Here is a 16,434-nt window from a genome sequence, read left to right as displayed (position 1 = left end):
TATTAACAATTTGTTTTATATTAACTGTTTCTCTTCTCCTGATCCATTCTTTCGCTCTCAGAATGGTGGATGTGGGGGGGCAGAGGTCCGAGCGCAGGAAGTGGATCCACTGTTTCGAGAATGTGACGTCCATCATGTTTTTGGTGGCACTGAGCGAATACGACCAGGTTTTAGTCGAGTCTGACAACGAGGTGAGGATTTCAGGAAAAAAATTACAAGACTGGTGATGGTGGTTCTACATAATGGCAGCTTTTCTCATCATCCGGTAGCTGTTCTTATTTAATAACTACACTTGAAAGATAAGGTTTCAGAACAAAACTCTTGTCCAATCACTTGTGCTGGTCACAAGCAAGAAATGCACCAGGACATTGATTTCTTTTATCTCCAGCACATAACATGACAGGTCCCCATTACATGATCAATAACCAGTAGAAATGGTCCAAAACTATTTTGCTGTTCCAGCAGTGATAATATATTGGGCTGCATGGGTGTGTACTGTGGGCGGTAGTATCTGCCCTGTGTGAAAGGTGGTTGGGATAGTGTAGTGGTTAACACCTCTGCCTTCTACACTGTAGACTGGGGTTCAATCCCCACCTGGGCAAACACCCTACACTATACCAGTAAGAGTCCTTGGGCAAGACTCCTAACACCGCCTTGGCCTACCTTGTGTAAAATGTACAAATTGTAAGTCGCTCTGGATAAGAGTGTCAGCCCAATGCAGTAAATGTAAATGAAATATGTTTATAGAAAATCAAGTTAAATTCATCAGAATTGTCAGATTTTTGCAGATTAAGTTTATTTGACTTCAGTTTAATTACGCTGGATTTGAATGTTTGCTGCACCACATGTGCCAAATGATTATACACAATGTGCTAATTAGCCAGTTGCCTCTTACATTCAATGTATTTTATTTTAGTCATGTTTTATAAATAGACAACAGATTTTACATTGGCTGTGTACAAAAAATGTTATTTATATTGTGAGTTTTGTAAAGAAACCAGAAAAGGTCATAAGTCGTTATTAGTGCTTTCCTATTATTAGCTTTATGCTACTGGTCGTTGTGGGGTGGTTTTCAATTTTTGATAGATACATTGGAACCCAGTGGTAGTTAGTTTTGTTCCTTCTTGCAAAGTTGCCCACACAATCAGTATTGATGAATAACCAATTTTTTTTCCGCTTTTCTAGAATCGTATGGAGGAGAGTAAGGCCCTTTTCCGGACGATAATCACATATCCCTGGTTTCAGAACTCCTCTGTCATCCTTTTCCTCAACAAGAAAGACCTCTTGGAGGAGAAGATCGCCTACTCTCACTTGGTCGACTACTTCCCAGAGTTTGATGGTACACCCCCACACCACCCCCCACTCACACCCCCCACCCCACACACACACACACACAAATGACAATTTAAAGGGTTATTGTAACTCAGTGATTCTGAATTCTGGTCCTGGAGTACCATGTCCTGAATTCTGGTCCTGTCCTTTTTTAGTGCATAGTAACAAATTTTAACTGAAGATGTATTTGTTCATGATCTAACTAAGCCAGTAAGTATTAGTGGGATTAGAAACCATCAATATATGCATGCCATAGGTACTTCAGGACTAGAGTTGGAAACAACTTTGAGTAAGTTCATAATACTGAATTTTTGCAAGCTCTGGAGATTTTATTGTTTGGTACTATTAGCAAGTCAAACATTTAGTGTCAGTGTGAAGGAAACAAAATCTTTTGTTAAGCATAAGTAGGTGTGATACTCAAGCTTTGCTCCTACACAAAGTGTTTTCTCACCTGGGTAACATTCACAAAGAGGTTTTGAATTTCAGCTTCAGTTTGTTTTAGCCCTTTTGAAATCAGATACTGAGGCAGGAAAACCAGCTGATCTCTGGTATATTTCCCGTAAGCTCTGGTGTAGGTAGTGAGAAGGCAGTCTGCGCTGTTCTAAGGAACCAAACCCATTGATTGTTGTGGTTTTTTAGAAACCAAAAAATCCTTTTTAACTCAAGCTAAAATGCATCACTGTGTAACATCATATGAACTGTATCAAACTAGGGTGGGTGATATGGTGAAAATGTAATATTACATCTGTCAAACCTTGTGAAACGTTGTTGGAACTAACAAAAACCTCAGTGGTGCCACATTTAAAAATATCCAAAATTGAGTATGATGATTTTTATTCAGTGTTTCATTTACTACAGTACACTCAATCTAAATAAATAGGACTAATTATTGTAATAAAACATGCAGGTGATCCGTGTTCTTTGTAGTCCCAGGGAACACAGTAAAATATCAGAAGTGTTTGTTGGATACTAAACTTGAGCGTTATATTAAACAGCCAGCAAAGCTCTCTGTGAACTGTGTGGATATGGCTAATGAGCAGCTTGTTTGACAGCTGTCCGTCCAACAATTCTAGCTTTGTCACGCATATAGAACTAAAATCATAATCCAGCTGTTACGTGATGGTAACTACATGAAAAATCACTGATGAGCAGATATGCAGAAGGATGGACAAATGAACAAACAGACGAATGAAGGAATGAACAAACAGACGAATGAAGGAATGAACAAACAGATGTGCCAAAAAACGGTGAACAAACCACAAACAGTGTTCGTGTAGCATAATCAAATGAATGGGTGATGGGCAGCTACAGACAGTTGGTCTAGCTTGCTAGCTTTTGGTTAAGCTGGGTAAGCTTTAGCTCACTAGGTTTCTGTTATTAAGTCTTAAGACTGCCCAGTTTACATCGAGAGGAGAGAAATATGGTGAAATATATCAGCCATTTATTAATCATTGGAACGTTATTTAAAGGGTACACTTAGTACTTGTTTATTGTTTGCCCACGAGAAAAAGATGGACTTAATTAGAAAGAAAATACAGATTTAGGTTGCCCGGGTCTTTTAAGTACTGGCAATATGATGACATTTTATCGTCATCTTGATAGATTATCTTCAGATTGCTCAGCCCTAAATCAAATTATACTGGCTAAACTCTGGCTGAAATAGGTTTTTGGCAGGTGCAGAGTTGTGTGCATCATCATTTGCTCTTAAAGGGAAGGCTGTTCCTTTTGTTTTCAATACTCTGTTTTCCAGTCACTGACAAAGTGCTACCTGATGCATGATTATACCTTGCTGCAGAAGGAAAAAAAGCTAAACTGTTATTAATACTTAGAGATTCATTTCTCATGAACAGTAATTTTTCACGAAATTAGCCATATATGAAATCGATCAACATTCTTGTTTGAAGTTACAGTCGTTTTATTGGCCGATAAAACGATAACATTAAAATCAAAAGCATTTTTGATAGTGATAATGCAGTTTTGGGATTTTTTTTCAATAAAATGACTATGCCTGTCTTTCTCAATGGTATTAGCAACAAAGGCTTGTTCATATGTTGGTACCAGTTAGTGTGCCTTTTACACATTAGAGGAGGGAGGGGAAAGAAGTCAAGCCATTAGGGCTGCAACTAAAGATTATTTCTATTATTAATGAATCTAGCAACTCTTATTCAGCTAATGGACTAAGTGAATCATGCATTCTGCAACCATCATTCCGAGTTCTGACAGGCACTTTCTTATTTTATGGTGGAGTGAAACAAAAGAACCCATATCACCCTCAGTGTACTGCAATCCTGTAATAAGACCGCATGTATCCTATGCATTATACAGCATTATATATTAAGTTAACTAAATTTTTATCCCATATTTGACAATGTTGATGACTGATCGAGTTGATTTACTGTGTTGTAATAATTTTATTGATCTTTATTATTATTTGTGGCTTTTCTCCTGCAGGTCCGCAGCGAGACGCACAGGCTGCAAGGGAGTTCATCCTCAAGATGTTCGTGGACCTGAACCCAGACAGCGACAAAATCATCTACTCGCACTTCACCTGTGCCACGGACACGGAGAACATCCGCTTCGTCTTTGCTGCTGTGAAGGACACCATCCTGCAGCTCAACCTGAAAGAGTACAACTTGGTGTGAGCCGCTGCCAGGCACTAAACACACCCTTCAGCACAGAACAGGCACCTACAGAGTGTGCACACACTTACACATTTTCCACATGGCTCAGATACATACACACCAATATATACATGTTCAGCTACCCACAGCCCACCCCGTTTTCCAACCTTATGGATTTTCTTCCCCTCTTTTCGTGCATCTCTGCGAGGGTATTACATGTTTCCTGCTTACACACTGGCCATCTCCTGGTTTCGCCAAAGTCTGTCCACTTCTCTCGTTGGCAGCTCAAGTCAAAGGCCTCCATCCCTTTCCTCGAGTTTGACTGTGAGGATTTTTGACCTTTTCAGATTTGATGAGGGGGGTGGGGTTATAGGCTGTGACTTGTTTTGATCCTTATACAATTTGAAAAAGTAAAGAAAAAAAAAATAAACATGAAGGGTTTTGAAGTGGTGGAATTGGTCAGGCAGGGATGGCTGTAGCAACAGCACGGATGCAGGTTGCCAAGTGCGCTTTATGGACTAAATGCACAAAGATACGCCGACATGGAAACTGGAAGTGATGTCCCTCACCCTTTTCTTTCCAGTCACATCCACCAAGCGCATCGTACATGTTCCGCCTGGATTGATTGATTGATTGATTGCATTTTTGATTTTGACCATCCTGCAAAAAAAAGAAGAAAAAAAAAGAAAATCACATCATATTTACACACTTGTACATGGACACAAAGACAAGTGCTGAGGTGCCAGAAGTAACGAAGGATCCATTAGATCCCTCTAGAATCAGGAGGATTCAAGTGGATTCTCAAATCCTGGGGGGGAGGGACCAGCTGGGTTCCACTGGTTGTGTGAAGAATTTTTCCTCACAAAAATTAGGTGATCTCACCGAGGCTAGTCTTCAACTTGCATCGATGAATGTAGAAGTGTGAGCATCACAATTGCAAAAAAGAAGAAGAAAATGAATGAAAGCAGAATGCACATTCAAGCGAAATGATACAACACACGAAAGAAAGAGTTGAAACAAATCAATGTGTACAGTGCTGAGATGATCGAAAGAAAAATAAACTTTTAATGATAAGTATGTATACTTCTGTCGCTACCAGATGAATTATAACAGCAACTGAATCAATGATGGGTATAAAATCAGAAGTTTTAAAGATTTATCAGTGTGTAAAACAGATATTGACAGGATTATATTCACACAGTAGGTATTGTTTTGCAGATTTCCACACGAGTTTTTAAGATGGTTGCATCCCCCATTTATGTTCTTAAGTGTTTTCCATAGTGACTGCTTCCTCCCTCCTTGCCTTGTCCAACTTTTTTTGCATTATTTAGCATCAGTTGTCAGCTTAGTTCTGATGTAATGGTAACGTGGGCTCCTGCTGGTACCATACTCCATATTTCTGCGAGTATGCTCTTCACTTACAGATACTTCATCAATTCAGTCGGTTGAATTCTGGATTATCTGATATCACCAACTAGTGGCCCTGACGCACACAATCTTTCGTTTGTTTACGCCTTTTTTTAAATTGCAGAGACATCATCTTATTGATTAATAAGAGTTTGTGGAGACTAGGTTAATTTAGCTTCGGGTTGGGAGGTAGTGTTAACGTGAAGGGGGGGACAGGAAGTCGTAAATGCGCTGAAGTTAATTGTGTATATTTATATTTGTAAATACGTATACACATTATTGCTTATGTAAAAAAAAAAAGTCTGTGGTACACTATCTTTGGCAAAAAGGAAAAAAATCCACTCTTCGTAATTGTGTACGGTTTTGGTTGGTTTCTTATGAATTACAATATTATTGATACTGTGATTACTTTTTTTTTTCCTCTTAACTATGATTATTCACGACACGTAGCTGTATGTAACGGTAACGTGTGGATGACAAAAAGTGGTTATGAGCAATAGTCTGAGGAATTCTAAAGCAGCACGTCACCGTCGTGAAACTTCCAAAATGTTTCTCACTCCGTCTCACTCAGGAGACATTTACAGCTCCTCTCAATGGTGTGAATGTTATTACTCACAATATAAAGATATTAAACAAGTAATTTTTAAGAGGAAAAAGTTGAGTAACTGAAGTAATTGAATTGTTTATTTATCTAATTTATGGACCAGATTTGAAGTTGTTAGGGTCTTTTCTGCTGTATAAAACTCTGGACGGATGAAACTATTAGCTTTTATCGTGTTTTATTTTTTTGATTTTCCCCCACATTTTCCTTAAAACAAGAACATTTGTTGGCATCATGTTTTCACAATATATTATTGTATAGTATCCAGATATCTTTCATTATTTTTTAAACTTGTGTCATTTGGATTTTCAAAAATTTCCTTGAGATATTTAAGTGACATGCTTAAAACATAGGAAAATGTATCATATGAAAGAAGACCACCTTTTATCAGTGATAGAAGATATGCCTGGTCTAAGCTTACAACTAGACAAGTAGTGACTTGATATATTTTGTTTCTTTCTTTTTTTCTTTTTCTTTTTTTTAAACATGGTTTGTGTTCACCATTGTGTAAGTTATGCGCTGGTAGAGAATTGGGTGGGGGGTTGTTTTGAAGTTTTAAATTTTATACAGGTTACCTTTTCATTCTTTCATAAAGGGCTAAGATAATACAGAGAATCCTCACAGACCAGGCAGAGAGGAGAACTAGGGGTTGAAGTTGAAGGATAAGAATATAGTTAAGAGACTGAAGATCAGTTTTAATCAGCCACTGATTGGTCATTTGAGAAAACATCCTGCCAGATTCAGCTTCATTTCCCTGGCTCTGAAATGTTTGATGATTGGCCTTCTACACCCTTTATTACAGAGTATTTCCAAAGGGTAAAGGTACACACTTTGTTCCCACCCTTTTATTTTATGGACACAATAGCTACAGGAATGTAACAAGTCAGTATTTTGGTTAGGTCTCAAAATGTCCTACAGGTTATGGAACCCACTAGTCTAACAGTGTAGACAGGATAATACACTAAGTAGCCAAAGGATAAGTGTCACTTCGGTTTACTAAATACTGAAATGTACGAGTCAAGCTGGTTTTTGCATGAATCATGTCCCTCGTTGTGTATCTGTTCAGTTTCAATTTGTGGTTTAAGAAGACCCTTTTTTGCTTTTTCATTAGTGATGACAATGTGGACGGAAGTCTCAGGATGATAACACTATAACTATGTTTTAGGATTGATGATTGTTGAAGTTTGGAAGCTGTTGATTGTAGAGGAGGATGTACAAGTTTGTCCTTTGAGAGGGAAACTTAATTATGATGTGTAATGGTCTGATTTTATTTTATATGCACTTTCCATATATATATGTATGTGTATATATATATATATATATATATATATATATATATATATATATATATATATATATATATATATAAATACACACAAAAAATGTATGTATGTATATGTCGCTGCTGTCAGAACAATCTCATATCTCCAAAATAGTAACTTTACAGAAGAAGGAAAACACTCCATTTTAATGTGGTAAGTCAATGGAACCAGACATCTTACCAAGTCATTTTGGGTCATTTATTTTGGTCCATTCGTCATGAAATTTACAAACAGTATAAAGGATGACTAAATCTTTCAAATGATGTCAAAAAAGCAGAAAATAACAAAAATGGAGATACGAGGTTTTGTTCCGACAGCAGCAATATGTATATCAAATGTGTATCTACATTTTTTATATATATACATATACATACATACACACACACACACACACACACACACACACACACACACACACACACACACATATATATAAAATGTAAAATATTAGTTCTTCACATGCCACAGTCGTGAACAGCTTTTGATTCCCCTTTGAAGACCAAGCTGGAGTCAATAGCTGCTGCTAGCGCCTTTGACCTGTTGTATGCACATGCACATATCAGTTTGCCATCATTGTAGGTGTGGTGTTTGTCTGCCCGTGGTCCCTAGGAGAATGTCTACCTCTATGTGAACAGTGTGACATTTAGGGCATTTTTAGTATCAGAAGTGGATTTAGAAGCACAGACAGTACCTGAACATGATGCAGGTGTATTTTAAGGCCGGTCACGTACACAGACACGGGTTGGTTTCTTCTCCATTTCAGCTCCATTTCCCTTCATGAGCCAGCTAAATTTCATTTCTTGATTGAAATGGATTAGGTTCTAAAGATGTACTTTAAGCACCGCTATATTGCTGAACCGCTTCAGTACTTCTATCTGACATGTTCCATGCCGTATTTCTGCATATGCTGCGTACGTTCCCCAGTTGAAATTGACCTGTCCGTGCTGTGCCCACAGAGGAATTCTTTTGTAGCAAGAATTTTGCCAGAAATCTCATTCAACATCATGAGAGATTTGAAGCACACAACAAAGTTTTGATAAAAATGGCTACATTTGGAGTCTCATTAATTCGAAATTATTTCATTCATTTTCTGAGTGAGAGGTCATTTGGTTGGTGTACATAAGATACAATGTTTTGTCAAGCAGATGTGCATTACAGCTTTATTATGTTGAACAAGATTTTTGTCAACGTTCCTGCAATACTTGCCCACCCTAGCACTAATCACAAAGGAATGCATTTGTGGGCAGAACATGTTCGGGTCCATTAAAAAAATCTGATTGGTTGATTTATGAATTGGACACAGTTGGAAGCTCAGCTGTCCATATTGTGGTACTGAATCTGACCATCGGTCTATCTGTTGTTCTTTGCCTTTGATTTACCATCTTGCCAATACCAGAGGGATTAAATTAGCTGACATGACCCATGACCCAGGAGATTAAACAGACAGCCAAGTAGCCAGGCTTGCCTTCAGCAGGTCTGTGATACCATTTTTTTCAGAATGATGGACAGATTACACTTAGTTACAAGGGAAAAATGCAGCTTAGCTCGACCGCAGCTATTCCAGAGAGCAGTAAAGGAAGCTAGCATTAGCTTTAGTCTTTACCCAGATGCTTCAGTAGTCTAGGCTGAATGTGAATAGGTAGAGGAATGAGTCGTCTGATGAATTACATTTCCTATGATCAGTTAATGCTGGTACTGGTAAAGCTACAAGCATCTGCGTGTCAGATCACCTAAACACTTCAGGTTCAGGCCCAAACTTAATTGTGCAGTGTTGAGAGACTGAAGTCTAATTCTATTTTCCGCCTTTTTTCTTTTTAATCCCATTTACCTGAACACTATTGAAGCTAGGACCACTTTATTTTTCCTCTCTCAATGGGACAGGATGATGTGTAGTAGCATGTGAAATATTCATTTCTTTCTATTTCTTCCCCTCCCTCCCTTTTTGTTTTCTAAGTATACCAAATGTAAATGTTGTATTATATTAAGTGTGCCAATTCCCTTCATGGAGACCGACTTTAATACCAAGTGCCAATTGTTGTCCAGATCACACGAGGACTGAAAGATGCGACGTCCCGTTTTTAAAACCATCTGAAACACTAAATAAGAAAGAAAACAAAATGAACTTTATTCTGTATTTAAGATTTAAGAGAAACTGCTGTTTTGGTTTATATATTTTTTTTTTTTTGGTCTTTTTTTTTTTTTTTTTTTTTTTTTTTAAGAAATTGTGATTTTTAAATGCATGTGCTCTGTGTTGGGGTTGGAGTTATGGGCTCAGAAAATATATTAATATTACAACCCTCAAGATGGGGGATCATATTGGATATTGATTTATGACATTCTCGCCATATTTTTGTCTTTATTTGTACTGTTTCATTTCAACCACTGTTGCCTGAACCTCATTCAAACATGAAAAAGATTTTCATAACCGCCTTCTAAAAAAAATAAAATAAAAAAATAAAAAATAAAGTATCTGTTTTAAATTTAAATAAATTTGTTCCTATACTTGCTACTTGTCTTGACTGTTTTCTTTGAGCTTGTATTTATCCAGTGATGCATGTCTTTCCTTTTTCAGTAGCTAACATTAACAAGTTTTTTTTTTATCTGCTATGTTGTGGTACACGTTATCAGGCATCTAAAAACGGATGTAAACATGCAGTGTTGTGTGTAAATTCAGCGCCGGAGAGTCTTTCACTGAATTGGATTATTTGAAACTAGATAAGTGTGTTCCTATGTGCTATTCTAGGAACAAGTCTGCTTTTAGATGGTTGCTGAGTGGTTCAGTTATGCACTAGTTGAAACAGGCCACTGTCTGGTGCAGTGCAGAGAAGAACAGGATCTTCTTTTGAATCCTGAGTCCTCTCACTGTTTCTTCTTCATGCTCATAGTCAGTTATCTCCTGCTGCTTTCACTCTTGGCTTATTAGAGGTCTGGATCTGAATTTCTGTGAAGCTGCTGTGGGATGATGTCTGTTGTGAAATGTGTTGTACAAGTAGAATTGAATTGATGTCACAGGTCTGAGTCTCTAGGCCCAAACCTTACCGAAGTCATTTAGCAAGGGCAGCATAGTGCAATTTTTTTGTTTGCTCTTTATTTTAATACTCAGTAATTAGCAGAGGAAACTTGGTAACCTGACAGCAGTTTTACATAACTCTTCGTATTCAAGTGCAGCTACATTTAGTAACCTAACTGGGTTTGCTGTTCCCTAAAAGCACAGTAGCTTTCATGACTGAGAACAGTAATATTAACTCCCACTGCAGGGCCCCCTCCAGCTGTGCATTGTGCTTTTAGTTTGTAAGCACCTGTACATTTTTGGAAATGAAAGGTGGTTCATACACCTGACAACTGTAACTGGCCACCCTGTAAAGTTTTTCATTGAGCAGAGGATTTAAAGCAGGGCTGCTCAAAGTTGGCCCTTGAGGACACGTGCTTTGGCCAGCAAGTAACCCCACCCAATGTTAGCGCAAACATATTTTTGAACTATATATAACTTGTTCCATTATTTCCCTTTGAAATGTGTGTGTCAGAAATATTTTAGTAAAAAATCCGGCTAAATCCTACACTTTCCAACTGCTACAAAGAGTGTCATTAGTCCTGTTGAACCGGAGTTAGTGTAGTACAGTGTGTAAAATTTTGAATACAAAACATCATTGAATTCAGTTTTTGATAGTATCTGTAAAATGTGGGCTTCGTCTGTTTAATGTATCAAATGCCAGACAAAAAAATAAATATTTTGATCATTTGAGTATCATAAAAATCCTCTTGGAGTAGTGACATTTTGCCCACCTGCATGTATTACTATAGTTACATTTCTAAAGGCTCAATTTGAAACCTGTTTACTTTCTTTATTTGTAAATTGTTTCAGCTTATATATGTTTCTTATATACATAGTACATGTACATTTGGCACATGTATTCCTTAATGCTATACTGTGAGAAAATGGATTTAAATGTGACTATGTTTACAGGTATTTGTGAAAGCAGTACTAATAATTGAACTTAAAATTCAAAAATATGCAAAGCATACAAATTCAGAGGTCCTGGAGAGACAAGTCTGTTGTAATGACGTTTCTTGAGTGGCCTTGTCCTGAAGCTTTGCTGGATGTAAATACTACAGTGTTGATTTTATGTCAATTTAAATCAAATAAAATCCATATTAAAAATGTTAATCAAAATGTAAAAAATGTCCTACTCCCATAATTAAGGGAGAATTCCACAGATTTTCCTAAATTTATCCATAATCTAGTTGCTGAGATGGTAAAATAGTAAGTCTGAAAAATAACTTTCTTTTTGGGACTATTTTGCCTTACAGCGCTCTGCCTGTACCTCTCCACCATGAATGGCATTGGAAAAAATACATTTTAGGTTGCATACTGCAGAAAAACTGTCTTAGGTATCAGACAGTGTGTTAATAACCATTTAGTGTAACCTTTTTTTTTCATTGTGAATATCATTTATACAATAACAGTATGATACATTAAAGCTCTGCAATTTCTGAATTTCTTTGTGAAACATCAATGGGAAAAAAAAGAAAAGAAGAAGGAAAAAATACCAGTTGGGATTTAAATACAACTGAAAAACTTTTTTGTAAAGTAATTTACATTTCTTATTTTACTTCATGCGTAAATTGACTAATGTAATTACATAAATCTGTGTGTACAAAGGTCATATGTGAAGGTATTTTGGGGCAAATTTCGTCTTATGTTGGTTGTTCAACAGCTTTCTGTGAGGCCGCTTTTCAAGAGCCTCCGGACGTCTGGTTCCCATCACCTCCACTGTGACCAATTCTGACATGCTAAATTCCTTGAAAATGGAAAATTCCACATCAAACCACTCCATGAGTTTGTTCTCACCTTGAACACAACACACAATTTAACACAACAGAAAAAATGCATGGCATCCCCCTTTAACTCCTACAGACCCCTCTAGAACCAGAGGGATTTCACCAGATGGGGGCAGCTCGACAATGTATAATGCAGTGAACCATCCGCACAAAGAAAATGGAAAACTCAGCTTCTAAATAACACTTTTCCTACAAATAATCCTTTTATGTGTGACACACACCTAGTGTAGGCAGAATTAACACTACTTCACAGCCCTTTCTGATTTTTTTGTTTTATAATGGGCACCTTTTGTCCAAACCCGCTGTTTTTAAACAATGACTCGTGTGGACCATCTGATCGTGTTTAATAATTAATGGACTAACCTCAGGGGGAGATTATTTTGCTACACGTAAAATGATTTTACCTCGTGATTTGCATTTGAATGATGGCCTCGCTATGTTTGTGCTCCCCTGGGTGTGCTCCTAATGGGCCCTGTGTGAGTGAGTGTGGCAGGAACAAAAGATCAGCTCCCCACACCTTCCAGTCGGAGCTCGCCGAGCGGAGGCGCTTCTGCCAAACTAATCTGACTCACTAGCCGCCTGACATGGGCCTTGTGTGCGCCGCCTTAACCCCTCATCCCTCGGGGCAGAAGCTGCCCAGTGCCTCCGTCGTCTAACCACAGTTCCGGGGGGGAAGCGGCGGGGTCGCTCCGCCGTTTGACAGAGAAGAAGGACGGGAAGACCTACTCGGTTAAGTACTCCGCCAAAATAAGAAAATAAGCGACACACCGAACTTTTAGTGCTGATTTACAGCGTCTGTCGCTTTCGAGATTTGAATTGTCGCCTTCGTACCGGCAGTTTGCTCCAACTTACCTGCTAGCCTAACGCTACCTTCGCTTCAGTGGGCGCGAAAAACAGTACAAACTGTTGGGTTTGTCCGCTTGGCACTTAGCCTACTGCTCATATTTCTCCTCCTGGGCTACGTATTTTCCTCAATTTTTAATTTTCAGCCATTTCTGTCTTGGTTTGACCGTCACTGGCTTGCAAATTGCAACGCTAACCAGGCGAAGTGAAGTGAGCGACTAGCCGCTCTGCTTTAGCTCTGTGTAAACACAGGACCGTAAACTGGACTAACGTTAGCACCGGGGTTTTAGCCGAAAGCTCCTCAGGAGCTGCTGCTAATGCGAACGAAAAGAAGATTGAGGCTCCTCGTTTCTTCTTTCGTCCTCAGACTGTTAAATTAAAGCGGAGCTCAGAAGCAAAAGCAGCAAAAAAACATTTTTTTAACACATAATCTCATCCGAGGACAGCGAACAAAGAGGATTTCAACCCAAAGCGTTTTATTTCGCCTGGCGAAGAAGAAGGAGGGAGCAAGAAAACTGACATGATGTTTCCACAAGCAAGGCATTCGGTAAGTGTGCTGTTGCTGTACGTTAGCTTTCATTTGTATGTTGGTAAAACGCTTGGTTTAAGCTGGCTAAGCCTTGTGGTTAATGTCTGCGGGATGTTCAGCCTTTTTTTGCAGGTTTCTCTGAGCTCCTCGTTGGGGAGTTGTTGACTTGTGTTCATTGTAGTAGGGAAAAGGCATAACAGGTGGGGTCCCTCTGCGAAGATGGAGTTGTGTTTTTTAGTCCAGCGAGACCAGAGATTGAGTGTGTATTAAGGTATTGGTGAAGTATTGTCCGTCATCTATCCTCTGCTCCCCCAAAACAGCTCTGTAGCTGCCTCAGAGGCCAACTGTAGTGGAGCAGCACGCTAGGTTAGCTCCCTTTCCAGCCTCGCAGAGAGTTTGTGTGGGTCTGTGTCTCACCATATCATAAAAAAATATAAGTACAATGAACTGCTGACATTATAGACCATCATTTTACCAACATAAACCCGTTAAAGCCTGTCTGTGGTTTATGGGGGAGAAATTGGTGCCGAATTCCAAAACAGTCTCTACAGTGGAAAGATGTGAAATGCAGTGCACACATGACATTACTTTTCAATAGGTACATGCAGAATACCTTCCAAAATCAAAGCAAAACCTCTATTACATTGTTTTTACATCACTTCACCTATTTACTGTAGAAAAATACCCCTTTGTATCTGAGTTTGTCAGAATTGACTATAATCCACCTTAAAGTGTAATGAAGGCACAGTTGTACTGTTTTCCACCATGCAGTACTTTTAACAGATTTTCCTCCCTGAAATGCAGTCATTTCAGTGAAAACTGCAGTACAGTGCGCTACAATACTTTTCCATAGGCAGCGTGTAAAATACCAAAATGAAAAGCGAAACTAGTGTTTTCACATTGCTTGACCTTTTTGTACTTCAAACATACTGAGATGCAACCAAAGCAGTGAAGTGCAGTGCAGTGCACAGGAGATTCGGGTAAACAGTAACATGTGGAAAATGTAGCTACTAAAACGAAAAGTGACATATTCCTGACATTAACATTGTTTTAAGCTCCTTCATTACATTTCGAGGTAGATTGTGTTCAGTTCTATCATGAATCTATGGTTTTGTTTTTAGAATGCAAATCTTGATGTGGTGAGAACCATGTAATAGAGGTTCTTTATTTTGGCATGTTCTGTCCCTATGGAAAAGTAATGTGAGAATTTTTTCACTGTAGTCTTTTGCTTTCCAGTTTGGCATGAATTCTTTTCCATAGTCCTTAGCACTCCTGCATTGTCTTTAACAAAGGAGGTTGTGGTCCATAGTGGTTGATAAAGGCCAAGAGTGGCACCCACACTGGGTGCCTGCTGCAGGAGATGGGCTTGGTCTTGTGAGCTGGAACCTATCCAGTGCATTGAGGTGTATCGCCATGTTTCTCAAAGTTATGTCTTGTAGTTTCCTATTTGTCGTTGCCCTAACACAGCTGTTTAGTTCATGATTGATTTTGGTTATAAACTCATTTGGTGGTCAGGTGTGCTGGACCAGGGAAGAGCACTACACTTTGTTGGATCGTAGTACAAGAGGATTGATCTTTTAAAGGAGCGCTTTGGCCTGGAAGAAAAATGTAACCATCACTACATCTGTTCTGAACATGCCTACTCACCTGCTATAGTGCTCCAACAATAGTTCTAAGACTGGAAGCCCTTTCTGATAATGTGTCTTGAAGGTGGGAGAAAACTTTGAAATGTACAGTGGATTTTCTGAGGGCGAGCTGTTTTGAAATGCTTCTCCCCAACTAGCTGGCTAATGCTAAATGTTATTACTAGGAAGTCGACTATCATGTCTGTATTTATTAGGCTCTGCAACAGTGGATTTCTTTGTCAGTGAGCTGGGGTCCCTGGGGTTTTTTGACCTCTTTGCTCAATGCATAATGGGTTGTCTAGTGAATAAAAGACTGATGGGTAAAAATAAAATTGTGAAATCTGTCGAGCTGATGAGGCTGAGTGTGTGATGTCATGCTAGAGAATTTGACATAACATGACAACTTAAAATGCTAATTTTAGACAAGAGCGCCTCTTTAGATTGGCCTGTTTAGCTGGCTTCTGGGCGGGACTAAAATGTATGTAGTAATTAAAGGTCTGTATGGCTGAATGATGTCACTGCAATATTTTAGTTTATCAGTAGCCACTGATAAAATATTCCTGAATGGAGTGAATTATTGCTGTATCAGTGGAAAAAAGGGTGCTTAGAGGGAGAAATTAGACAGTTCAGTATGCATTAAATGAACAAAATGCTATCTTCTACAGTTCTTTTTGCTGCACATTACAATTGCAGTATGCCCTCCAGTATAGTGAATGCTTTGATTCATCTCAACACATAAAGCACACCTGTGGTTGGTCAGAATGCTCACATCACACAGTGAAGCATTCAGTGATTGCTCTGTTTTAATATTGCACACTTGTATGTTCTGCGCTATTGGTGTTGTGCAGGGCAGTGTCACGATAGTGATTATCAAGCAATGCTTTTCGCAGCTCTAATGATTCACATGAAATTGCATAGGTGTGTCACCATATGAAGTGTAATGAACATTCATGGAGTGCTGACTTTATAAGCCCTGTAACAGACCAACACAACTACTGAGAATCTCCTTTACTGGACCAACAAACTGCTTATATGATTTCCACAGCATCATTTTTGTTTTTTATCATATAAAGATACAAGGTGTGATTGCTAGTTCCTTTTCTACCCAGCTTCAGTTGTTTCTTTTCCCTGAATGAGAGTCCCTATCCACAGAGCAGTGTTCCTTAATGAGTCCCCCGCCATTGGTTTTGTTAGTGCTGCTCCCAGTTGTGCTCCCCAGGCTACAACACAAACAGATCTCTATATGCAAACACAAGGTTGTTAAATGCAAAGAAAAGGGACTCTGCTATTAGTGGATAAATAGTTTAGAACTGCA

The 16,434-nt window shown here is 38.6% G+C and overlaps 2 protein-coding genes across 6 annotated transcripts in view; both read left to right on the top strand.

Annotated features, from left to right (window-relative positions):
- The window catches only part of gna11b (guanine nucleotide binding protein (G protein), alpha 11b (Gq class)), a 57,043-nt gene extending 51,278 nt beyond the window's left edge, over positions 1-5,765 (top strand). For all 4 annotated transcript variants that reach the window (XM_017697213.2, XM_037530997.1, XM_037530996.1 and 1 more), the window contains 3 exons: positions 62-191; positions 1,186-1,339; positions 3,784-5,765. In XM_017697213.2, coding sequence (XP_017552702.1) covers positions 62-191; positions 1,186-1,339; positions 3,784-3,974 — 475 coding nt within the window. In that variant the 3' untranslated portion in view covers positions 3,975-5,765. The remainder of the gene's footprint in view (positions 1-61; positions 192-1,185; positions 1,340-3,783) is intronic.
- Positions 5,766-12,470: 6,705 nt separating this feature from the next.
- Positions 12,471-16,434, top strand: part of chico — a 35,849-nt gene continuing 31,885 nt past the window's right edge. The window contains exon 1 of one of the 2 annotated variants that reach the window (XM_017697210.2): positions 12,471-13,512. In XM_017697210.2, coding sequence (XP_017552699.1) covers positions 13,486-13,512 — 27 coding nt within the window. In that variant the 5' untranslated portion in view covers positions 12,471-13,485. The remainder of the gene's footprint in view (positions 13,513-16,434) is intronic. The other variant, XM_017697209.2, reaches the window with a different exon arrangement.

Source organism: Pygocentrus nattereri, chromosome 19 (genome assembly GCF_015220715.1).
Source record: "Pygocentrus nattereri isolate fPygNat1 chromosome 19, fPygNat1.pri, whole genome shotgun sequence".
Classification (NCBI taxonomy): Eukaryota; Metazoa; Chordata; class Actinopteri; order Characiformes; family Serrasalmidae; genus Pygocentrus; species Pygocentrus nattereri.
The sequence above is the reverse complement of the archived record's forward strand: the minus strand, read 5'-3'. Positions and strand labels throughout refer to the sequence as shown.